Consider the following 24956-nt stretch of genomic DNA (forward strand, 5'->3'; position numbering starts at 1 on the left):
TAATCTTTAACCTGGATCCGTCCCTTTGGCATCTAGATTTCTCCTTGCGATGCTCCCCCAAAGGCCAAGGCCAGGTGTCCTTCAAGCCGGGAGGGGGGCAGGGGGTAATGGACAGGCCCCGTCCCCCAGTTTCTTCAATTCCTCTTGAGTCTCTGATGGACTACATGGAATTGGCAGAAATGACCGGCAGAATCCGTGACCAGGGAGAAGAGTCGGCGGAAGAAGACTGGAAGAAATTTAAAGACTATTTGCAGAAATACTGTAAAATTAAGGAATGTTAAAATGATGTCGGATGGAAACTAAGTGGTATTGGTAAAAAGATTATCAAGAATATGTAAATATGGATTGACAATGGTTATAAACACATGGTTATGATAGGTCAAGATACTGAGTAAAGATAAATGACAGAGGGTAAGGATTTGCTGAATTAAATATCTGAACTGGAATACAAAAAGGGAGGGGTGAGGAGGTCAGGAAACTTTTAAATGAAGTATAAGTTATGAAATTATTGATCTTTTTCTTTTCTTTTTCTTTTTGCTAACTGTTTTCTATTTTGTATTTTTCATGTGTTCTGTTTTTGTACTTTTGTACTTTTTTTTTCTTTTTTCCCTTTTTAAGGTTATTTTTTGTTCTTATTTGTTAAGTCTAAACTTTGAAACTTTTTAATGTTTGTAAAATCTCAATAAATATTTTTTTTAAAAAAATAAATTCCTCTTGAGTCTCAGGACAGAGTTTTGTTATTCATTTCTTTATTTGATGCATTTATATCCCACCGTTTCCCTGCAAGGAGCTCAAGCTTCTCCCTCCCATCCTCCTTTAATCCCCACAACCATCTTGCGAGGTAGACTAGGCTGAGAAAGGCAGCGGCTGGACAAAGGTCACCCAGTCAGAGTCCCAGTGGGGGTGTGGCTTGAGGAGAGGGCGGGGCCTGTGAAATCTGAGTGGGGGTGGCTTGAGGAGAGGGTGTGGCTTTTGGAATCCCAGTGGGTGTGGCTTGAGGAGAGGGCGGGGCCTTGTAGAGTCCTAGTGGGGGTGGCTTGAGGAGAGGGCAAGGGTTTGGCTAGAGGAGAGGGTGTGGCCTTGTTGAGTCCCATGGGGCGTGGCTTGAGGAGAGGGTGGGGCCTTGGAGAGTCCCAGTGGGTGTGGCTTGAGGAGAGGGTGTGGCCTTGTAGAGTTCAAGTGGGTGCGGCTTGAGGAGAGGGCATGGCCTTGTGGAATCCCAGTGGGTGTGGCTTGAGGAGAGGGCGTGGCCTTGTACAGTACATGTAGGGGTGTGGCTTGAGAGGGTGTGGCCTTGTAGAGTCCCAGTGGGTGTGGCTTGAGGAGAGGGTGTGGCCTTGTGGAGTCCCAGTGGGCGTGGCTTGAGGAGAGGGTGTGGCCTTTTGGAATCCCAGTGGGTGTGGCTTGAGAGGGTGTGGCCTTTTGGAATCCCAGTGGGTGTGGCTTAAGAGGGTGTGGCCTTGTACAGTCTGTGTAGGGGTGTGGCTTGAGGAGATGGCGTGGCCTTGTAGAGTCCCAGTGGGTGTGGCTTGCAGAGAGGGTGTGGCCTAGGGTCTGAATAGAGAGGCTTAGAGGGCTGTATTTGACCCACAGGCCTGAGGTTACCCAGACCCACCCCACAGGGATATGGGCACGAGCTTGTTCCTCACATCCTGTCGCCGTGTCGGCGGGAGTCAACGGTTCACAGGCCTTCCCTGTGGAAGGACCACCCGACCCATTATTCCGGTTGGGCGAAGGAGGCCGTGGGCTCAGGGGAAGGGCTGGTCGGGGGGCAGGTGGAAACTGGCGTCCAGGAAGATGCTGAAGGTGCCCAGCGTGGTGAAGATGATGAAGGTCCAGAAGAAGAGCCGGTCCACCACAATGGCGACGTATTCCCAGTCCTTCTTCAGCTGCAAGGGAAGGAGGAAGCAGGTCACAGAACAGTCAAATTGGGAGGGACACCCAAAGGTCATCCAGACCAACCCCATGCGAGACAGGAATCGGAGCTGCTTGACAGGTGTCCATCCAACCTCTGCATAAAAACTTCCAATGAAGGAGAGCCCATCACATTCGGAGGGCGTCTGTTCCACAGCCAAACAGCTCAGACCCTCCTAGTGTTTAATAATAATAATAATAATTTATTATTTGTACCCCGCCCATCTGGCTGGGTTTCCCCAGCCACTCTGGGCGACTTCCCACAAAGACCAAAAATACACTAAAATACCACACATTAAATAATAATAATAATAATAATAGTAATAATAGTAATAATAGTAATAATAATAATAATAATAATAATAATAATAATAATAATAATATTTATTATTTCTACCCCACCCATCTGGCCGGGTTTCCCCAGCTGCTCTGGGCGGCTTCCAACAGAACACTAAAATATAATAACCTATTAAACATTAAAAGCTTCCCTAAACAGGGCTGCCTTCAGATGTCTTCTGAATGTCAGGTAGTTGTTTATCTCTTTGACATCTGATGGGAGGGCGTTCCACAGGGCGGGTGCCGCCACCGAGAAGGCCCTCTGCCTGGTTCCCTGTAGCTTTGCTTCTCGCAATGAGGGAACCGCCAGAAGGCCCTCGGAGCTGGACCTCAGTGTCCAGGCAGAACGATGGGGGTGGAGACGCTCCTTCAGGTCTACTGGGCCTTTGAGGCCGTTTAGGGCTTTCAAGGTCAGCACCAACACTTTGAATTGTGCTCGGAAACATCCTGGGAGCCAATGTAGGTCTTTCAGGACTGGTGTTATATGGTCTCCCAGTCCCCAGTCTGGCTGCCACATTCTGGATTAGTTGTAGTTTACAGGTCACATTCAAAGGTAGCCCCACATATAGCGCATGGCAGTAGTCCAGGCGAGAGATAACCAGAGCATGCGCCACTCTGGCGGACAGTGTGCAGGCAGGGAGGGTCTCATCCTGTGCACCAGATGGAGCTGGTAGACAGCTGCCCTGGATCCAGAACTGAACTGCGCCTCCATGGACAACGGTGAGTCCAAAATGACTCCCAGGCTGCGCACCTGGTCCTTCGGGGGCACAGTTGCCCCATTCAGGACCAGGGAGTCCTCCACACCTGCCCGCCTCCTGTCCCCCCCAAAACAGTACTTCTGTCTTGTCAGGATTCAACCTCAATCCGTTAGCCGACTGGAATTTCTTCCCTTGTAACTTGAATCTCTTGGTTTTTCGGGTCCTGCCCTCTGGAAATCCCTTTGTTCCCTCTTCCATGTGGAAGCCCACCAGAGATTTGAAGGTGGCTATTGCACCTCATTATGCAATAGAGTCCCATGGACTGCAAGAAGATCCAACCTCTCCATTCTGAAGGAAATCAGCCCTGAGTGCTCACTGGAAGGACAGATCCTGAAGCTGAGGCTCCAAGACTTTGGCTTCCTCATGAGAAGAGAAGACTCCCTGGAAAAGACCCTGATGTTGGGAAAGATGGGGGGCACAAGGAGAAGGGGATGACGGAGGACGAGATGGTGGGACAGTGTTCTCGAAGCGACCAGCATGAGTTTGACCAAACTGCGGGAGGCAGTGGAAGACAGGAGGGCCTGGCATGCTCTGGTCCAGGGGGTCACGAGGAGACACGACTAAACGACTAAACAACAACAACAAATTGCATCGCATCTCGGTCTCCCTTTATCCAGGCAAAACACGCCCAGATCCTTCCATCCTTCCCCATAATGCTTGGTTTCTTCCAGAAGAACTCACCTCATCATAGTCATCTTGCTCCTGGAGCTGTTCTGCTATGTAGGTGATGGCGTCCATGGCGGCCTTCAAGTCTGGCGGGAGTGCGATGAAGTGACTGGGGCCGTCAATGTACTTCTTCATATCCGTCGGGAATGCCTCTGGCTGGAACCTGCGGGAGATTTGCCGTCAAACCCAACAATGCATATTCTCGTTAATTAGCGAGTCTAGCAGCGGTTCTTAACCTGTGGGTCCCCAGATGTTGTTGGACTACAACTCCCATCATCCCTGACCACGGCTCACACTGGCTAGGCCCAGGGGCCGGATCCGGCCCAATCGCCTTCTAAATCCGGCCTGCGGACGTCCAGGAATCAGCATGTTTTTTACACAAGTAGAATGTGTCCTTTTATTTAAAATGCATCGCTGGGTTATTTGTGGGGCATAGGAATCCGTTCATTTTTTCCCTTCAAAATATAATCCGGCCCCCCACAAGGTTTGATGGACAGTGGACCGGCCCCCTGCTGAAAAAGATTACTGACCTCTGCAACTACTGCAACAGCCTCTCAAAGCGGTTTACGAAAAGAGACAAAAGCGTAAGAAAAAGCATACAGCGATGGTTTAAAATATACTAAAAGTTAACATTGCCCAGTGGCGTAGCGTGGGGGGTGCAGGGGGCCCCGGCTGCACCGGGTGCAATGTCTGGGGGTTAGGGGTCGCAAATCCACGGGTTAGGGGGCGCAAATTACTTGCCTTGCCCCGGGTGCTGACAACCCACGCTACGCCACTGACATTGCGTGAATGAGAATCTTTTTAGCAGGTGCCAAAAAAAAAAAAAATACCATGAAGGGGTCAAGAGGCAGGGAGTTCCGAGTGCAGCTGCCGTCATACTAAAACCCATCTCTGGGTTATTTCTGGGGCATAGGAATTCGTTCATTTTCTCCCTTCAAAATATAGTCTTGGCCCCCCCACAAGGTCTGAGGGACAGTGGACCGGCCCCCTGCTGAAAAAGTCTGCTGACCCCTGGTCTAGGGGCTAACAACCACAGAGATGTAAATTCCTAGATAGGCAGACTCAGTCCATAGGAATGCGATTCCTTATCCTTATCCTCTCTCTCTTTGTCCTTTTGCACCATATTTTTGATTGGGATGGATGTCTGTCTCAACCCTCCCTGACCACAGACACAATCTTACTATTCAACTATGTATTTTGTAACCTAGAAGTATTTTTTTTTTACCTGCCTTGTGTTTGCTGCTGTTGGGCACTGAAAATGAGTGCAAGACTTTTAAGTAAGTAAACCCCAATTTAAACTTCTTTTACGGTCATTCTTTTATCAAGCAGGTAGCTCCAAAAGTACTAGCTTTCAGCCTTTCCTAAGCTTCTATTTTCCTGCCAAAGGGTGGTCATCTAAAGCTCTGCCCACGTTGCAAATGCAAACATCAAGCTGATTATTCAAGCTGACCCCACACATGTGAGAGTCTGGAAGGATATTTGTAATTAATCCTCGAGGGTTCGAGCCCCACGTTGGGCAAAAGACCCCCCGCACTGCAGATGACCCTCCCAACAATTTTATGAAAACCTTGAAAGAGTGAGAATGGAAGAAGGAGTCCACCATTGATAGGACAAGCTGAGCCCGCCATCTTCCCCTCGCTCAGGCCTACTATTTAAGGGAGCTATTCAAGAGTAAGGGACGCGGGTGGCGGTGTGGGTTAAACCACAGAGCCTAGGACTTGCCGATCAGAAGGTCAGCGGTTCGAATCCCCGCGACGGGGTGAGCTCCCGTTGCTCGGTCCCTGCTCCTGCCCACCTAGCAGTTCAAAAGCACGTCAAAGTGCAAGTAGATAAATAGGTACCGCTCTGGCGGGAAAGTAAACGGTGTTTCCGTGCGCTGCTCTGGTTCGCTAGAAGTGGCTCAGTCCTGCTGGCCACATGACCCGGAAGCTGTACGCCGGCTCCCTCGGCCAGTAAAGTGAGATGAGCGCCACAACCCCAGAGTCAGTCACGACTGGACCTAACGGTCAGGGGTCCCTTTACCATTTACCTTTATTCAAGAGTAGCAAATATTTCTCAAATGGGGAGGGCCCTCCTTTTGCAAAAAACCCCAGTTAGCCATGAAAAGTGCCAGGGCGAAGTTATTTCCCCATTTGGAGTGACGACAACACTGGCCCTCGCTCTCAACGGGCTTTGGAAACCTCTTAACTGGCTTTACTGTCAACATGACCAAATCGTATTTGCAATTTGCGAGGTAATCGGGAATGATCTTTGGACTCTGCCTGGCGACGCAATCCTGAATAAAGTCTCGTTTTCTTTATGTACGCTACAGCAGCAGCAAGAATTCTCATCGCAAAGCATTGGAAGACACAAGACCTACCCACCTTGGAAGAATGGCAGATGCAACTAATAGACTATATGGAGATGGCGGAAATGACTGGCAGAATCCGAGACCAGGGAGAAGAGTCGGTGGAAGAAGATTGGAGGAAATTTAAAACTTATTTGCAGAAACATTGTAAAATTTTTGAATGCTGATGACATTGAAATGACTTGAAGGGGCTCTAGCAACAAGGCAAAAAGTATGAGGGGATTAATAATAGATAAACTAATAGAATATGAATTTGCTGAACTAAATTTAAAAGGGATACAAAAATGGGAGACGTGAGGAAGTCAGGAAAATAAGTTAAAGTGGAGAGATTAAGAAAGAGGGAAATTTTGTTTTTCTTTTATATGTGTTTTTTCTTTATTTTCTTTTTTGTGTTTAATGTTTGTATTTTTGTATTTTGTATTTTTGTACTTTTGTATTTTGTATCTGTTTTGCCTGTGTTTTTTTTGTTTTTTTCTAAACTTTTCTACTGATAAAACCTATTAAAATATTATATATAAAAAAAATAAAGTCTCACCGACTGGGAGTCTGGGGGGAGTCTCCGTACTCGAACCCATAAGGGGAATCCCCCCCCCCGCCACAATTTCTGAACTACCTAGCAACAACCTCTCTCTCGTTCATCCCACCAGTGTCAAATTGCCTGGCCTCTTCACCTGTTGGGTTTGGGGAACAGGAAATCATAGGCAGGGGTGCGAATAAAATACTCGTCCGTCCGGCGGTTGCTTTTCACCACGGTCTCTTGTTTGGGGTGTGGGGGCGCAGGTTTCAAGAGCGTCTCTTGTTTGGGGCGCCGCAAGCCCAAATACCGGGGGAGTGTGTGGATGAAGGTCTAGAGAAGGAGGGAGAGAGGGAGAGAGAGTACATTTCCACGCATTTCCCCCCCCCCATTTCTGTTTAAGGGATGCCAGCAAGGCAGAAGGTATTGGTAAGAAGGTAGTTGTGTCTATAATAATAATAATAATAATAATAATAATAATAATAATAATAAATTATATTTATACCCCGCCCTCCCTGGCCAGAGCTGGGCTCAGGGCGGCTAACACCAGTAAAAATTACAGTAAGGATATAATACGGGAAGGGGGGAAAACCAATTTAAAATACAGGTTAAAATGCAATTTAAAATGCAGCCTCATTTTAAAAGTAGCCCGTAGATCAAAACCATAAGGGGAGGGAAACATAAGGGTTAGGCTGAGTCCAAACCAAAGACCAGAAAACAAAACTATATAGATGCTTTTATATACAGTGGTACCACGGGTTAAGTACTTAATTCGTTCCGGAGGTCCGTTCTTAACCTGAAACTGTTCTTAACCTGAAGCACCACTTTAGCTAATGGGGCCTCCCGCTGCCTCACAATTTCTGTTCTCATCCTGAAGTTCTTAACCCGGGGTACTATTTCTGGGTTAGTGGAGTCTGTAACCTGAAGCGTATGTAACCCGAGGTACCACTGTAATCGTGGCTGCGGAAACCCAGCCAGATGGGCAGGGAATAAATAAAAAATTATTATTACAGTGGTGCCTCGCAAGACGAAAAGAATCCGTTCTGTGATTCTCTTCATCTAGTGGTTTTTTTGTCTTGCGAAGCAAGCCCATTGAAGGATTAGCGGATTAGCGCTATTAGCGCTTTTAGCGGCTTATCTGCTGATCGGATCAGTGGCGTAGCATGGGGGTGCGGGGGGGGCAGCCGCACCGGGCGCAACATCGGGGGTTAGGGTTAGGGGGCGCAAATCCACGGGTTAGGGGGTGCAAATCCACGGGTTAGGGGGCGCAAATTACTTGCCTTGCCCCGGGTGCTGACAACCCACGCTACGCCACTGGATCGGATCAGCTGATAAGCGGCTTAGCGGCTTAGAAAAAAGGGGGGGGGAGGAAAAAAAACCAGCAGGAACTCGCAAGACATTGTCGTCTTGCGAAGCAAGCCCATAGGAAATTCGTTTTGCGAAGCACCTCCAAAACGGAAAACTCTTTCGTCTAGCGAGTTTTCCGTCTTGCGAGGCATTCGTCTTGCGGGGCACCACTGTATTAGTATTATTTAGTAATCTGACAGCTGATGGTAGTCCCTATGGCCTTTAATGGCTGTGAATCTCTCCCTGGCCTTTTGGCATCTCACGCTCATTGCAGTCTGAAAGGCATAAGAATGTAATATGAAGCTTGCTGGATCTGGCCATCGGCCCATCTACTCCAGCATGCTGCCATCACAGAGTATGCCCAGATGCCTCTGGGAAGCCTGCGAGCAGGACCCGAGTGCGAGATCCACTCCTGCAGTTTCCAGCTACTGTTCTTCAGAAGAATTGCTGCCTCTGACCGTCTTCCAAAGCAACTACAGTGGTGCCTCGCAAGACGAAAAGAATCCGTTCTGTGATTCTCTTCGTCTAGCGGTTTTTTCGTCTTGCGAAGCAAGCCCATTGACGGATTAGCGGATTAGCGCTATTAGCGGCTTTTAGCGGCTTATCTGCTGATCGGATCAGCTGATAAGCGGCTTAGCGGCTTAGAAAAAGGGGGTGGAGGAAAAAAAACCAACAGGAACTCGCAAGAAATTTTCGTCTTGCGAAGCAAGCCCACAGGAAATTCGTTTTGCAAAGCACCTCCAAAACAGAAAACCCTTTCATCTAGCGGGTTTTCCATCTTGCGAGGCATTCGTCTTGCGGGGCACCACTGTACTTTATTCTGAACTTAGAAATGGAAAGCGTAATGCTGGTGGTCAACAAAAGAGGTTGAAAGACTCTCCCGAGGCAATTTCAAAAAATGTAGTATAAACACCAACAATTGGGAAACACTGGCCTGCGAGCGCTCCAGTTGGAGAACAGCCTTTACCAAAGGCGTCGTAGGCTTGGAAGACACTCGAACTCAGGACGCAAGGGAGAAACGTGATAGGAGGAACAAAACCACACCATGATCCACTCCCATCGGGAAACCAATGTCCCCACTGTGGAAGGACGTGTGGATCCAGAATTGGCCTCCACAGTCACTTACGGACTCACTGTTAAAACTCTGTTTATGGAAGACAATCTTACTCGGCTACGAGGGATCGCCAAAGAAGAAGAATTGTTAGTGTCAATCTCCCCCACATACCTGTCGCACCCAGAAGGGCATCTCGTGGGTGTTGGGTGAGCGATGGTGCAAGTTGAGGACGACCACACTGAGGATGACGGACAAAGTCACGAGACTCATGGTGAACATGAGGTATTTCACGATGATGGGCACCGCCAAGGATGTCTCTGGGACCTTGTCAGCCAGCAGGAGGAGGAAGACAGTGAGGGTGAGGAGAGCAAAGATGGAGAGGGTCATCTTCTCGCCTGAGGAAGGGAGGTGGAGGAGAACATGAGCAGTACTGTTCTTGGGGGACAGGGGGGAGGTGGGTATGGAAGACTCCCTGGTCCTGAATGGGGTAACTGTGCCCCTGAAGGACCAGGTGCGCAGCCTGGGAGTCATTCTGGACTCACCGCTGTCCATGGAGGCTCAGGTCAGTTCTGTGTCCAGGGCAGCTGTCTACCAACTCCACCTGATACGCAGGATGAGACCCTTCCTGCCCGCAGACTGTCTCTCCAGAGTGGCGCATGCTCTGGTTATCTCCCGCTTGGACTACTGCCATGCGCTCTATGTGGGGCTACCTTTGAATGTGACCTGGAAACTACAACTAATCCAGAATGCGGCAGCCAGACTGGGGACTGGGAGACCATATAACACCGGTCCTGAAAGACCTACATTGGCTCCCAGTACATTTCCGAGCACAATTCAAAGTGTCGGTGCTGATCTTGAAAGCCCTAAACGGCCTCGGTCCTGTATACCTGAAGGAGCATCTCCACCCCCATCGTTCTGCCCGGACACTGAGGTCCAGCACCAAGGGCCTTCTGGCGCTTCCCTCCCTGCAAGAAGTGAAGTTACAGGGAACCAGGCAAAGGGCCTTCTTGGTGGTGGTGCCCGCCCTGTGGAACGACCTCCGATCAGATGTCCCCAGCTTTGCAATATCCCTCTTTGAGGAGGGCGTCAGGCTCAGTGAAGCCCATCCCACAGGGTGTAATAACACTTAACAACCTGAAGGTGTCGCTCAAGAGTGGCTCTTTTTTTCTGGCTACCCACCAGCATCTGGTGGGAGATAGAAGACAAAGATGGCCAGGATGGTAATCAAGATGCAAGGGATAATGACGTTGATGAGGTAGAAGAGGGGCTTCCTCCGAATGATGAGGTAGAAGGTGATGTCCTCGTACAGGGGGTCTCCCGGGAGGGTGTTCTTGCGGGACGGTTTGTGCCGGATCTCCCACTGCCCGTTGTCTGCCAAAGGAAAAGACAGAAGGGAAATTGCAGTGAAATTGCAGTGAAATACAACTATGTGTGATTCCTAGTTAGTGCATGAAGGGGTTAAGACAATAGAGCTGTGTTCCTAGACTCAGCTAGGTCACGCCCACTCTTCCCCCTGGCGAGGGAGGAAGTGAAGCCTCCTCTTCCTGTTCCTCTCTCACTCTCTCCTCACCATGTAACTAACCAAGGAAGACGTGCCTAAGCAAGCTTTCTGCATTCTCTGCAATTCCGAGAGTATTCTGCCTGTGTTCCGCATTGCCGCTGCTTGGATAAACGCATGAATCTGACCTTTAGAACGTTTTGTAAGTAAAGCATTTTAAACTTAGGAGGAATTAAAGAAGCTTTTAATGAGGGTGAAAGAGGAGAGTGCAAAATATGGTTTAAAGCTCAACATCAAAAAAACGAAGATCATGGTCACTGGGCCCATCACCTCCTGGCAAAAAGAAGGGGAAGAAATGGAGGCAGTGAGAGAATTTACTTTCTTGGGCTCCATGATGGTGACAGCAGTCACGAAATTAAAAGACGCCTGCTTCTTGGGAGAAAAGCAATGACAAACCTAGACAGCATCTTAAAAAGCAGAGACATCACCTTGCCAACAAAGGTCCGTATAGTAAAAGCTATGGTTTTCCCAGTAGTGATGGATGGAAGTGAGAGCTGGACCATAAAGAAGGCTGATGGCCAAAGAATGGATGCTGTTGAATTCTGGTGCTGGAGGAGACTCTGGAGAGTCCCATGGACTGCAAGAAGATCCAACCTCTCCATTCTGAAGGAAATCAGCCCTAAGTGCTCACTGGGAGGACAGATCCTGAAGCTGAGGCTCCAAGACTTTGGCCACCTCATGAGAAGAGAAGACTCCCTGGAAAAGACCCTGATGTTGGGAAAGATGGAGGGCCCAAGGAGAAGGGGACGGCGGAGGACGAGATGGTGGGACAGTGTTCTCGAAGCTACCAGCATGAGTTTGACCAGACTGTGGGAGGCAGTGGAAGACAGGAGTGCCTGGCGTGCTCTGGTCCAGGGGGTCACGAAGAGGCGGACACGACTAAACGACTCAACAACAACAGCTTGTTGTCACTTTGTTGCAAGAGGGGAGTGCAGGAAGCAACTAAACGGGACAAAAGGATCTTAACAACCTATATTCCTGACACTATACTGCTGCTTGACTTTTGCGAATCTAAACTCTGCTACTGGGCATTCTCTGCCAGATCCGGCCCAATCACCTTCTCAATCTGGCCCGCGGACGGTCGGGGAATCAGCGTGTTTTTACATGAGTAGAATGTGTCCTTTTATTTAAAATGCTTCTCTGGGTTATTTGTGGGGCATAGGAATTCGTTCGTTATTATTCCCACCCCCAATATAGTCCAGCCCCCCACAAGGTCTAAGGGACAGTGGACCGGCCCCCTGCTGAAAAAGTTTGCTGACCCCTGGTCTAAGTTGTCTTTTGGGTCATCCCTTGGGGGGGGGGTCCTAGGGCTGATTTTACCCTTCCTCATCTAGCCAGCCCCCGCCACACGCATTTTCCCAGAATCCACCATTCCTCACCGATAAACGTGTTCTCGTAGATGATAATCTCCTTGACCTCCAACCCGTCCTCACTGACCGGGTGGAGAAGGGTGATTTCCGAGGTGTCATAAGTATATGAGCGGAAAACCATCGTGCAGTTTTGCCAGTCGAAGGGGAAGTATGTCACCTGCCGCACAAATACCCCCCCCCAAAAAAAAACGAGAGAAAAAAGGCTGTCATTTAAAAAATTTACAGTACTATCATGCTCTGTATATTTGTATTTTCTTTTTCCCCCTGAGTCGGACACGACTAAACAACAACAACAACAACAAAAACTAAATTTGGGGGCACCGGGCAAATCTTTGCACCCCGGCAGCGCATATTCATTTTATAGTACAGTGGTACCTCAGGTTAAGTACTTAATTCGTTCCGGAGGTCTGTTCTTAACCTGAAACTGTTCTTAACCTGAAGCACCACTTTAGCTAATGGGGCCTCCTGCTGCTGCCCCGCCACCGGAGCACGATTTCTGTTCTCATCCTGAAGCAAAGTTCTTAACCTGAAGCACTATTTCTGGCTTAGTGGAGTGTGCAGCCTGAAGCGTCTGTAACCCGAGGTACCACTGTATTTCTAACCACATCTCATTTATTTATTTTTTATAAAGAAAATCTCACTCACCTGGATACTGCAACTGCTCTTGTAAATGGCTGGCGGCTGCCACCGGACGACTCCTTTGTGGTTCACCAGGACGTTGATGGACAGCGCAATGTCAAAGTTGCCGTCGTTGCTGGACAGGGTGAATAAGGGACAAAAACAAGGTTAAGCCAGTGCTTCAGGCCAGTAGCCCTTCTAGTCCGGCCTCTTTTTCACACAGCCACACGCCTGTACGGCAAACCCGCGAGATGGATCCGAGTGCGAGAGCTCTCCCCCCTATTGTGGTTTAGAGAACATTTTGGTTTCGAGGAAAGCCAAGGAGGAGGTACATCTCCAAGCACAATTCCAAGTGTTGGTGCTGACCTTGAAAGCCCTAAACGGCCTCAAAGGCCCAGTAGACCTGAAGGAGCGTCTCCACCCCCATCGTTCAGCTTGGACACTGAGGCCCAGCTCCGAGGGTCTTCTGGCGGTTCCCTCCCTGCAAGAAGCCAAGTTACAGGGAACCAGGCAGAGGGCCTTCTGGGTGGTGGCACCCGCACAGTGGAACACCCTCCCACCAGATGTCAAAGAGATAAACAACTACCAGACTTTTAGAAGACACCTGAAGGCAGCCCCGTTCAGGGAAGTTTGCAATGTTTGATGTTTTATCGTGTCTTTAATATTTTGCTGGAAGCCGCCCAGAGTGGCTGGGGAAACCCAGCCAGATGGGCGGGGTATAAATAATAAATTATTCTTATAGAAGTCTATACAAAAGTGCCTGGCATGGAGAAAGAGGGCAAAGTCATGTTTTTCTCCCTTTCCTCCCATAACGTTCGAACTTGTGGACGCCCAACGAAGCTGAACGATGGGAGATTCAGGACAGGACCTTTTCACTTTTAATCTGCGGAACTCCCTGCCACAAGAGGAGGAGATGGCCACTGATGAGAATGGCTTTAGAAAAGCTTTGGACCAGTTCATGGAGGAGAAGGTTTGTCAATGGCTTGAGAGCCGAAGAAGAGGCTGCTGATTCAGGCCAGTGGCCCATAATAATAATTTAATAAAATTTTATTATTTATAACCTGCCCATCTGGCTGGATCTCCCCAGACGCCCATTATGAGAAGGCCATATTATGGCATTATATGGGAAGGCGAGGGATCCTGCTGGGAACAGCTCCTCCCTTCCCCGCAGGTCTCTTCCTTTTGACAGCGCCAAGGTTCCTAGTCCTCATCGCCACTCACTTGTTCATTAGGACGATATCCGGGAGCCAGACCTCTTCCGAGAAAAGCCTGACGGAGGTGATGCCATCATAGTCGTCGGGGTCCCAAACGAGGCGGTAGTCGGTCCATGTCTGGTACCCACAGAGAGAGAAAAAGATGTGTTTTATCTCGAGAGGGAGATGAGAGAGTAATTGGAGGAAAGGTAAGAGGAAGGTTATCGTTGGTGCTGAACATGAAAGCCCTAAACGGCCTCAAAGGCCCAGTAGACCTGAAGGAGCGTCTCCACCCCCATCGTCCAGCCCGGACACTGAGGTCCAGCTCCGAGGGACTTCTGGCGGTCCCCTCCCTGCGAGAAGTGAGGTTACAGGGAACCAGGCAGAGGGCCTTCTCAGTGGTGGCACCCGCCCTGTGGAGCGCCCTCCCAGCAGATGTCAAGGAAATAAACAGCTATCTGACTTTTAGAAGGCATCTGAAGGCAGCCCTGTTTAGGGAAGCTTTTAACGTTTAATAGGTTATTGTATTTTAGTGTTTTGTTGGAAGCCGCCCAGAGTGGCTGGGGAAACCCAGCCAGATGGGCGGGGTATAAATAAATTATTATTATTATTATTATTATTATTATTATTATTATTATTATTATTAATCACTCCTGGAAAAGTTCCAGTAGACAAAGCATTGCCTGATGGTTTCTGAACATCCTCTCAAACAGGCAAGTCCAAAGTCTGTTCCGGGGGCCTAATCCAGCCCGCTGGTTGATTAAATCTGGCCCCTTGGGGTAAAATTGTAGCTCAACAACTTCAATCCTAAAAAAAGATCAGCAATCTGGCCCTGTTTGAAAAAGTTTGGGCACCCCTGGGAGAATTCTGTGCCTTTGGAAATGCAGTCGGAGGAGAAACCCCTGGGAACAAAACTGAATTTGGATCCCTTTCTGGCGCTTACCCCAAAAGGGGAGAAGCGTTCGTTTGTCAGGGAGGCAAAGAGAGAGAGAGAGATTTCATTTCCACCTACCAGATCCAAATAGACTTTGGTTGTCAGTTCCTCGTCTTTCTCTGTCTGAAGAAACAAAAAAGAAAAGAAAAGCATTGTCTGATTTTTCAGAGCACTAATGGTTGGCCCAGTCGGAGGGACCATGTTTGCAAGAAACCAATCTTTCACTCGGAACTCCCTGCCACTTGACCCCTTCACGGAACTCTATTTGGCACCTGCTAAAAATATTCTCATTCAGGCAAGTTTTTAACCTTTCAACTTTGTGCATATTTTAAACCAGAGGTGAGCAAACTTTTGCAGCAGGGGGCCGGTCCACTGTCCCTCGGACCTTGTGGGGGGCCGGACTATATTTTTTTGGGGGGGGGGAATGAATGACTTCCTATGCCCCACAAATAACTCAGAGATGGAATTTACATAAAAGGACACATTCTACTCATGTAAAAACATGCTGATTCCTGGACCGTCCGCATCGTGCAGTGTATAAACGAAATCAAATAAATCATAGAATCATAGAATCATAGAGTTGGAAGAGACCACAAGGGCCATCGAGTCCAACCCCCTGCCAAGCAGGAAACACCATCAGAGCACTCCTGGCATATGGTTGTCAAGCCTCTGCTTAAAGACCTCCAAAGCAGGAGACTCCACCACACTCCTTGGCAGCAAATTCCACTGTCAAACAGCTCTTACTGTCAGGAAGTTCTTCCTAATGTTTAGGTGGAATCTTCTTTCTTGTAGTTTGGATCCATTGCTCCGTGTCCGCTTCTCTGGAGCAGCAGAAAACAACCTTTCTCCCTCCTCTAGGTGACATCCTTTTATATATTTGAACATGGCTATCGTATCACCCCTTAACCTCCTCTTCTCCAGGCTAAACATGCCCAGCTCCCTTAGCCATTCCTCATAAGGCATCGTTTCCAGGCCTTTGACCATTTTGGTTGCCCTCCTCTGGACACGTTCCAGTTGGTCAGTGTCCTTCTTGAACTGTGGTGCCCAGAACTGGACACAGTACTCCAGGTGAGTAGCATGGGAAGCCCCAATAAAAAAATTATAATTTCGCAAAATATTTGGACTTTATGTATTTGTATAATTTGGAATATGTAATGTGATCTGATTGGATTGTTAAAATGGAAAACTCAATAAAAATCATTATTATTAAAAAAAAGAAATAGTACAGGAGAGCAATCCTGAAGCCATTTTGACTCTCCCAATGACCTCAAAGCCTTCCGGTTGTCTTTTCGCTTGCAAATCCTGTCTTAAGGGTGTATTTGAGTATGAATAGGGTAAGCCTGTGACCTGGACTCAGGAACTAAAGTATTTACTATCACAAAAGAATGGCCAGGCCAGTGGCGTAGCGTGGTTTGTCAGCACCCGGGGCAAGGCAAGTAATTTGCACCCCCTAACCCGTGGATTTGCGCCCCCTAACCCATGGATTTGCGCCCCCTAACCCTAACCCCCAGATGTTGCGCCCGGTGCAGCCGGCCCCCCGTGCACCCCCCACGCTACGCCACTGGGTCAGGCTGCCCAGGTAAAGCAATCAGTGACCATTAGCAGGTACCCTGGCAGACAGGATTTCTGCTGTAGACCGCCTCCTTCTGTGATGTATGCATGATGTTTTGGGCTACAGGGTGGGCAATTTCAAGAGTCTATATAAGGGCTTTTGCACCATTGCTCTGGGTTCTCCTCCCTCCTGCGTGTGGGGGACCCTGTTGCAACAGTTCAATAAAGATCAGGCTTACTAGCTGCTTTGCTTCTCAATATTCTCTGTTATTTTCTCCTACCAATAGGGAACCCACTTAAGGACTCTATACGGGCTCTTGGAGACCCCATAAGGGAAAAGGAGCAGGTTTTTTTTCCCTTATAACAAGACTAAGTTTGTTTGTTCTTTTTACCAAAGTCTAGGTTTTTTTTAATAAGACTAGGGTTTTTTTAATCAAAAAATTAGGTTTAAAATTGAGGCTTGTCTTATACACTGAGTGATGTTTTCTTAATTTGGAGTCCCCCAAAACATGGGGGCGTCTTATACACGGAAAAACACGGTAAATTATAATTTGAATTTGCTGGTGACTCTATCCCATGGGTAGGCAAACTAAGGCCCGGGGGGTCGGATCCGGCCCAATCGCCTTCTCAATCCGGCCAGCAAATCAGTGTGTTTTTACATGAGTAGAATGTGTGCTTTTATTTAAAATGCATCTCTGGGTTATTTGTGGGGCATAGGAATTCGTTCATTATTATTTTCCCCAAAATATAGCCTGCTGTCCGCCCCCAAAGTCTGAGGGACAGTGGACCGGCCCCCTGTTGAAAAAGTTTGCTGACCCCTGCTCTATCCCAACTAGAAATAACGAAATAACGAAACTGCACTTGGAGATGTGCTTTTCTTCTATCTCGCTGTTTCTTGGGAAGGAAATTGGGACCATTCCTGGAGGGAGGATGAGCTAAGAGGGACAGGAAGACCTGCCTTCCTTTGTCCTGGGTGGCTCCAGGATTCGGCTATTAATAGCCAGGATCTTCAGCTGTCGAGCTGCCGCCGTTAACTCTTTCCTGGTCCAAGCCCAAAGGAGACATCGAATCACAGGATTGTAGAATTGGAGGGGACCCAAAGGTCATCTAGCTCAACCGCCCTGGCCAGATCCTGCCTGGAGTCCTGTTGCGTCCCGTTCTGGGCGCCTCAATTTTAGACGGGTGTCGACAAGCTGGAAGGTGCGCAGAAGAGGGCGACCAAGATGATGAAGGGTCCGGAAACTGAATTTTAGGAGGAGCGGTTGAGGGAGTTGGGGATGTTTAGCCCGGAGAAGAGAGGATATAAGAGCCATCTTCAAAAATCTGAAGGGCTTCTGAAATATACTCGGAGTTGAGAGTGGATTTCATGCTCTTTATTCAGCTCGTAGTGGTGAGGAGGAATGAATGTCCCCTCAAAGTATCTGCTTTCTATACATTATTTACACAATGGGCCGCACATGATTGGCTAATTCAGGATTCTCCTGTAGGCCAATCAGGTTGCGGATTCACTTCCACCTGGAGCTGGATTGGGTGGCTCCTGTGGACCAATCAGACTGCTGCATTCTGGATCCCATCGTTCTAGGACCAATCAGACTGCTGCATTCTGGATCCTATTGTTCTAGGACCAATCAGACTGCTGCATTCTGGATCCTATTGTTCTAGGACCAATCAGACTGCTGCATTCTGGATCCTATTGTTCTAGGACCAATCAGACTGCTGCATTCTGGATCCTATTGTTCTAGGACCAATCAGACTGCTGCCTTTCGGATCCTATTCAACTCAGTACATAACAGCTCCCTTCTTTTTTCTTACACTTCCAACATACATTTGTCCCAGTTTTATACATTCTTGCAATCTGTACATCATTTTCATCTAATTTCCTTTCCAAAGAGAGCAGTCTGTAAATTGTAAGTCTGTTTTCCACAATCTTCCCCAGTCTTCAGACAGTATATTATGGCCTATATCTTGTGCCATAATATTTTATCATAAGTGGTGGGAATGTAGAGAAAAAAGAAGAAGAAAATGTTCAAATTAACATTTGCAAAAAACAACAACACCAGAAGCATTTCTCTTAGGGATTGTAGGAAAAGACCTGCCAAGGAAAAGGAAGAACATATTTTACGTATGCGACAACGGCGGCCAGAGTCTTAATAGCACAAGGATGGAAGAATGAAGAAACCCCGACAAAAGATCGGGGCAAGGGAAATTGATGGACTATGCAGAACTGGCAAAATTGACGTATAAATTGCGTGACAAGGACAACCGTGACTTTAAAGAGGAATGGGAACGTTTTACAAACTATTTAAAAAACAACAACAAATGAACTAGTCTCCTTGGAAGGTTTTGCATAAACATACACAAACTGTTGCTAGTTGGGATAGCTCAGTCAGCAGAGAATGAGACTCAAAATCCTTAGGGTCCTGAGTTCGAGACCCATGTTGGGCAAAAGTTTGGGGGTACCTTCCAACTCTACAATTCCATGACCAAACATTAGGAGGAAATTTCTCATTTTTTTTTATACTTTTCAAGTTTATACATTTCATTAGTTTTACAATTGAACAGCTCAAAGTTTGACTTCCTTCTCCCTCTTTCTGCGGCGCCTTAAATTTATTTTTTAAATATCTTCTGCATGTCCACATTCAGTTAATTTGCTCATTTAATTATCTGCTTTAAATATATACTCTTATGAACCTGCAGGTTATTACAAACATCCTGCCAATGTTTTCATCTCTTTGCAATTTATCTGTAAATATTCAATAAACCGTTTCCATTCTTTTATAAAAAGTTGTATCTTGATTTCTTATTTTTCCGGTAAGTTTCGCCATTTCTGCATGTTCCATAAGTTTTTGTATCCATTCTTCCTTTGCTGGGACTTCTGCTGCTTTCCACTTTGGGGCAAGTAGCATTTTTGCCGCTGCAGTATAGCATACATAAATAAATCCCTATACAATTTAGGTAGTTCTGCCCCTATAATCTCCCAAAGAAAAGCTTCTGGTTTTTGTTTTGCAAAAGTTATTTTGAACATCCTTTTCAATTCATTGTACAGTCATACCTCGGGTTACAGACGCTTCAGGTTGCGTGTTTTCGGGTTACGGATGCACTGAAAGCCGGAAGTACTCAAACGGGTTACATCCGGGTTTTGGCGCTCGCACATGCGCAGAAGCACTAAATTGCACTTTGCCCATGCGCAGAAGCGCCGAATCGCAACCCGTGCATGTTGTGGACGCTGCGGGTTGCGAACATGCCTCCCGCATGGATCACGTTTGCAACCCGAGCATCCACTGTACAGTGGTACCTTGGGTTACATACGCTTCAGCTTACAGACTCTGCTAACCCAGAAATAGTGCTTCAGGTTAAGAACTTTGCTTCAGGTTGAGAACAGAAATCGTGCTCCAGTGGCGCGGCGGCAATGGGAGGCCCCATTAGCTAAAGTGGTGCTTCAGGTTAAGAACAGTTTCAGGTTAAGAACGGACCTCTGGAATGAATTAAGTACTTAACCCAAGGTACCACTGTATATCATTTCCTGGTAAGCTTTAACCTTGCTACAAGACCACCACATATGATAAAAAGAACCTTCTTTCTCTTTTCCAACACTTGTTTGATTTAGTAGATTTTTGCCAGTTTACTTGGTGTTGGGTAAAGGTAAAGGGACCCCTGACTATTAGGTCCAGTCGTGGCCGACTCTGGGTTGTGGCACTCATCTTGCTTTATTGGCCGAGGGAGCCGCCGTACAGCTTCCGGGTCATGTGGCCAGCATGGCTAAGCCGCTTCTGGCGAACCAGAGCAGCGCATGGGAACGCCGTTTACCTTCCCGCCGGAGAGGTACCTATTTATCTACTTGCACTTTGTGCTTTTGAACTGCTAGGTTGGCAGGAGCAGGGACTGAGCAACGGGAGCTCACCCCGTCGCGGGGATTCGAACCGCTGACCTTCTGATCAGCAAGTCCTAGGCTCTGTGGTTTAACCCACAGCACCACCTGCGTCCCTTACAATGCTAGGTAAAGGTAAAGGGACCCCTGACCATTAGGTCCAGTCGTGACCAACTCTGGGGTTGCAGCGCTCATCTCGCTTTATGGGCCGAGGGAGCCGGCGTACAGCTTCTGGGTCATGTGGCCAGCAGGACTAAGCCGCTTCTGGCGAACCAGAGCAGCGCATGGAAACGCCGTTTACCTTCCCGCCGGAGCGGTGCCTATTTATCTACTTGCACAGGTGTGCTTTCGAACTGCTAGGTTGGCAGGAGCAGGGACCGAGCAACGGGAGCTCACCTCGTCGCGGGGATTTGAACTGCCGACCTTCTGATCGGCAAATCCTAGGCTCTGTGGTTTAGACCACAGCGCCACCCGCATCCCTTACTCAGTGTTAGATACCAGCAATATACCATTTTCACACAATTTAGGAAGAACTTTCTGATGGCAAGAGTCATTTGACTGCGGAACGGACTCCCTAAGAGGTTTGGAGGTTTCGAAGCAGCGATTCGATGGCCACCTGCCAGGGATTCGTTAGCAGCGATTCCTGGTTGGATTGGATGACCTCTGGGGGTCCCAACACTACAATTCCAGATTCTATGAACCGCCTGCAATGCCGGAATCAGCCCCATATTTTGAACATCCGGACATGTTCCATTTAGAGGAAAACCCGGGTTGAATCTAAAGAGACCGACTCTCTGCGTCACTGTGACATCCACCAGATTTGCACAGCGCCCCTTCTTTACTGTCGCCCCCTGCTGTTCCCCCACGGTATTGCACCAACAGGAAAAGGAAGCCAGGCTGCCCTCTGCAGGCAAGAGCAGCAGGGTTCTGATTGGCTGCCGTGCCGCCACACCTCCCCCTGCTGGCAGCCCCAAGTCCTGCACCCTCTCCAAGCCGCAAGGTCCAAAAGACCCTTCGCTCACCAGGCTGATCAGCTGTGAGAGCGACATCCCGATGCGGACGGGGACTCTGTCTTTGACGCTGCGGACGGGCAGGACTGTCTTGGAGTAGTTCTGGGCGAGTTTATCCACCAGGCGGCCCTCGACTTCTGAGCAGCTCACAACTGGAGAGGGAGAGAGAGAGAGAGAGAGAGAGAGAGAGAGAGAGAGAGAGAGTCAGTTTCTCTTCTGCAACCGGGCAGATCACAGGCCATTGGGAAAGTCCAACGTTGCAATGGAACTGAGGAGTTGGAAGGGACCCCCAAAGGCCATCTAGCCGAACCCCCGCAACGCAGGAATTGCATCTGAAGTATCCCCAACGGACATCCAGCCGACCTCTCTTTAAAATCCTCCGACGAAGCCCAGATTTGTGGCACTGAAAGCGATTTTTTTTAAAAAAGGTTAATTTTTAAATTAAATTTCAGTTTTAGAATATTCACTTCAACCACCTTAAACTATCAACGGCTTCCCTTTCCGTGGTTCATTTTGCACAACAGAAATCCCTGCGTATTTTGCATAAACCGAACCATTCGGTACTCCATCCCTCAAAACTTATTTGCACCGTTGAATTTATCTTCACGCGGCCGGCGTTTTCAAACGGAAGGGATCTCTGAGGATCATCCAGCTGAACCCTCTGCAATGCAGAAATCACTTCTTCTTTTTATTAACTTAAAAAAAAAAATTATACAGACAGCAAAACAAAGAGGGGTAAATTAACATTGCCTTCGACCGATAATAAATAATAATAACTATGACAATAGTGACAATACTAAAAGTACATTTACTTCCGCTTTTAAACTTCTGTTCTGGTTACAATATATTGCTGTTCTATAAGGATCTATTATATCCTTTGCTGTCCTATATATTATTTTATTTCCCAAATTCAACCTAACCCTCCCCTCCTCCCCACAGCCTCCCTTCACCTGCGTGAGCAGAAATCACTTCTATTTAGTGCCGATGGCGTTGTCTTGTCTCTCCACCATTTCTGCATCCTGGAACTGCTAGCAGTTATTAGGATCCCGGTATACTAGTTTTTTTTACATTTATCCTGGTGTCGAAACGGCTAACTTACCTTACTTCTGGCCTAAAATGTGGAATTTGCATTGTATTATTTGCACCTGAGCCTACCCGCGATTTCTTTATTTGCTTGCTAAATTCATAACCCATCTGCTCCTCCGAGAAGCTGACGTTCACGCTTCTCCCCCTCCTCATTTAATCCTCACAACTAGCTCTGTGAGGTAGGCCAGTGAGCGGGGATTCGAACCCAGCTCTCTCGCGGGTCACGGTGCGGCACTCTAACCACTGCACCACACTGCCTCTCTTTAGGGATGCTGCAAACCACTCGGAGGTTAGTTTGAAAGAAGAAGTAGAAGCGTTATAATATATTTTTGATGAAATATAATATAATAATATTATTATTAATATAATAATAATACAATATTAATATTAATATTAATAATAACAAAATAATGATAATGATGCTGCTGATGATGATGATAATAATAATAATAACCGTTATAATAATATTTTTGACCTCCATTTAAAACGAGAACAGGGTTAGGGCAAAGCACACAAAAAACCCAAGATTTTCCAAATAAAATAAGAACAATTTGACATTTGGTAATTCAAGAAAAGCACCGCGGCAGTTGTAGAGACTTTGTAGGACTTCCTTATTCTCCATGCCCGGCTTTCTGTTCTCCTTTTATTGCTCATTCATCATGTCAGGAAATCAGATCGGGTGCACTGCAACAAATCCCTTTCATTTCATTCCCCGAATTTCTCAACTTTATATTCTTTTTATGACACGTTAAGGAAGGCGCAGAGTTTTTTCCAGGGCCTCTGGAAACCCCAAATCAATAAACGAGTCTGCGCTCAGTTCTCCAGGCTGCAAAAATTATATATATTGAGCAGGGGAGGGTTTGCCACAACGATCCAAAACGGAGGTTTTTTCGCTCCCTTCTCACACTTATATATTTCTTTTCATTCTCCTCCTCCCCATTTTCTCCTCACCCTGTGGCAAGAGGCAATTTTGAATTTATTGCCGTTCACGTTTTATACTGCATTCTACGCCGTGTTTTTTGTTGCGTCCATTGTTTTAAATTTGTGGTAGGAAAAGGAATTATCTGTGGGACTGAATGTAGGTCTGTTTGTATATATTTAAGGATTGTATGAAATGTATGCTTGTATATTCGCAATATGTGTGTATGAATGCCGAATTATTTTAACAATAAAAACTTATTAAAAAAACAAATAAATTTGTTGTTAGCCGCCCTGAGCCCGGTTTTCTGAACCGGGAAGGGCGGGGTATAAATAAAAATTTATTATTCTTATTAATTATGGGCTCGGGTGGGGGATTCGAATCCGGGCCCCGAGACCCTAACCACTCCACCAGCTGCCCCAAACCCCTCTCCCACATCACAGGGTGAATTTTATTAGGAGGAAAAAGCAAAACACTCACCCAGGACACAAAGAGACCACAGGAGACCCCAAAGGATGGCTCGGCCCGCCATGATATCCCTTGTTTATCTGCGAGGTCCCAGAAAGAAGTGACCCCCATCCAGCCACCCCCCAGCCCCTTCCCCCAAGGCCATACAAGAGCATCTTATTGGCGTTGGCACCTGCCAGTCAACAGAAAACTGAAACGGACAGCGGGGTTTGTCCGGCGAGCGAAGATTGTATTACTGCTTGGCATCTCACAGCTGTCGTGGGATTTCCGGCCGGACCACCTGTTCCCAGAAAGGCCCTCCAGAAAAGGCCTTTATTTCATATATATTTTTTTAAAAGCCTCTCCGGCTGCAGCAATCGCAAGCCAGACCGTATAACCGGCTCGGCCGAACTTCGAGACCAAGTTGCCAGACTCTGGCAGGCAGCATTCCTGAACCCGGTTCCAAAACCTGGAAGCGGATCGTTGGAGAAACTGGAGCCGGAAGAAGAGAGCAGCAGGGATTGGGGAAACTGCGAGCCGGATCCTGTTCTGGAGTTTGGAATGGGGAGGGAAGGCCAGAGATGGAGTCACACTGGACTGGAGCCAAAACTATATATATATATACCGTATATATGGAAGAGGCGATGGGTTCCAGCCCAGTTTTGCGTCGGAAAAGGACTCCGGTTCAATCGCTAGGAGCAGATATAAGCAGCTCAGGAGAGCCCTGCTGGATCTCAATAGCCCATCTAATCACAGAATCATAGGGAACCCCAAAGGTCATCCATCCCAACCCCCTTGCAATGCAGGAACCTTTTGCCCAATGTGGGATTCGAACCCACAACCCGGAGATTAAAAGTCTCACGCTCTACCGACTGAGCTAGTCTCTCTCCAGCATCTCGCCCTCAAGCAGCCAAGCAGCCGCCCGTTATGTGAAACCGACGACCAGGATTCGAACCCAAGTCCGGCTCTCCCCTCCTGTGGCCCCTAACACCTGGCCTTCAGAAGAAGAGCCATCGCGGCTAGTAGCCGCCCCATAGCCTTTATCCTCACTGGGTTTGTCCAATCCTCTTTTAACGCCGTCACGTTTGGTAGCCGTTGGCGCCTCAAGTGGCAGGGAGTTCCGTAGTTTAACAATGCGCAAAGAAGTCTCGAATCTTCCAGCATTCAGCTGCATGGGACGCCTATGAGTCCGAGCAAAGGAGGGAACCTTAAAAAGGTGACTGAGGAGGAAATCCCCAGCGTGTCTGGATTGTAGAATGGTTGAGTTCAGAGGGGCACCTAGTGGTCATCCAGCCGAACCCCCCTGCAATGCTAAAATAACGGCTGAAGAATCCCCAACAGGCAGCCACCCAAACCTCCGACGGAGGAGAGACGTCAAAGAGTCGTACAGTTGCAGTGGGTCCCCCCAAAAGGTCATCCATCCCAACCCCGCCTCCAGATACTCACAGAGACAAGCCAGGTAGAAT

The 24956-nt window shown here is 47.8% G+C and overlaps 2 protein-coding genes across 7 annotated transcripts in view; both read right to left on the reverse strand.

Moving 5' to 3' along the window:
- Nucleotides 1-24956, reverse strand: part of TMEM102 (transmembrane protein 102) — a 169212-nt gene that overhangs the window by 53108 nt on the left and 91148 nt on the right. The window lies entirely within an intron of this gene.
- On the reverse strand, nt 733-23651 carry CHRNB1 (cholinergic receptor nicotinic beta 1 subunit). Its single transcript, XM_083472722.1, has 11 exons — nt 23524-23651; nt 21051-21190; nt 14688-14732; nt 13704-13813; nt 12510-12618; nt 11874-12021; nt 10116-10307; nt 9108-9331; nt 6693-6868; nt 3690-3837; nt 733-1889 (listed from the first exon to the last, which is right to left on the reverse strand). Exons 1-11 carry the CDS (start codon nt 23573-23575, stop codon nt 1749-1751), a joined length of 1485 nt encoding a protein of 494 aa, XP_083328848.1. The 5' UTR covers nt 23576-23651; the 3' UTR covers nt 733-1748.

Source organism: Podarcis liolepis (genome assembly GCF_965112155.1).
Source record: "Podarcis liolepis genome assembly, chromosome: 13".
NCBI classification, from domain to species: Eukaryota; Metazoa; Chordata; class Lepidosauria; order Squamata; family Lacertidae; genus Podarcis; species Podarcis liolepis.

Bases quoted from the DNA above. Each gene is read 5' to 3' on its own strand.
- CHRNB1 (XM_083472722.1), bottom strand. From the start codon at position 23,575: ATGGCGGGCCGAGCCATCCTTTGGGGTCTCCTGTGGTCTCTTTGTGTC. The intron at 6,869-9,107 runs GTATGTGGGGGA...CTCCTTCTCTAG, and splicing joins TGCCCTTCTGGGTGCGACAG to ACCTTCATCCACACACTCCC. The intron at 3,838-6,692 runs GTGAAGAGGCCA...AATCTCCCGCAG, and splicing joins CTGTTCCCCAAACCCAACAG to GTTCCAGCCAGAGGCATTCC.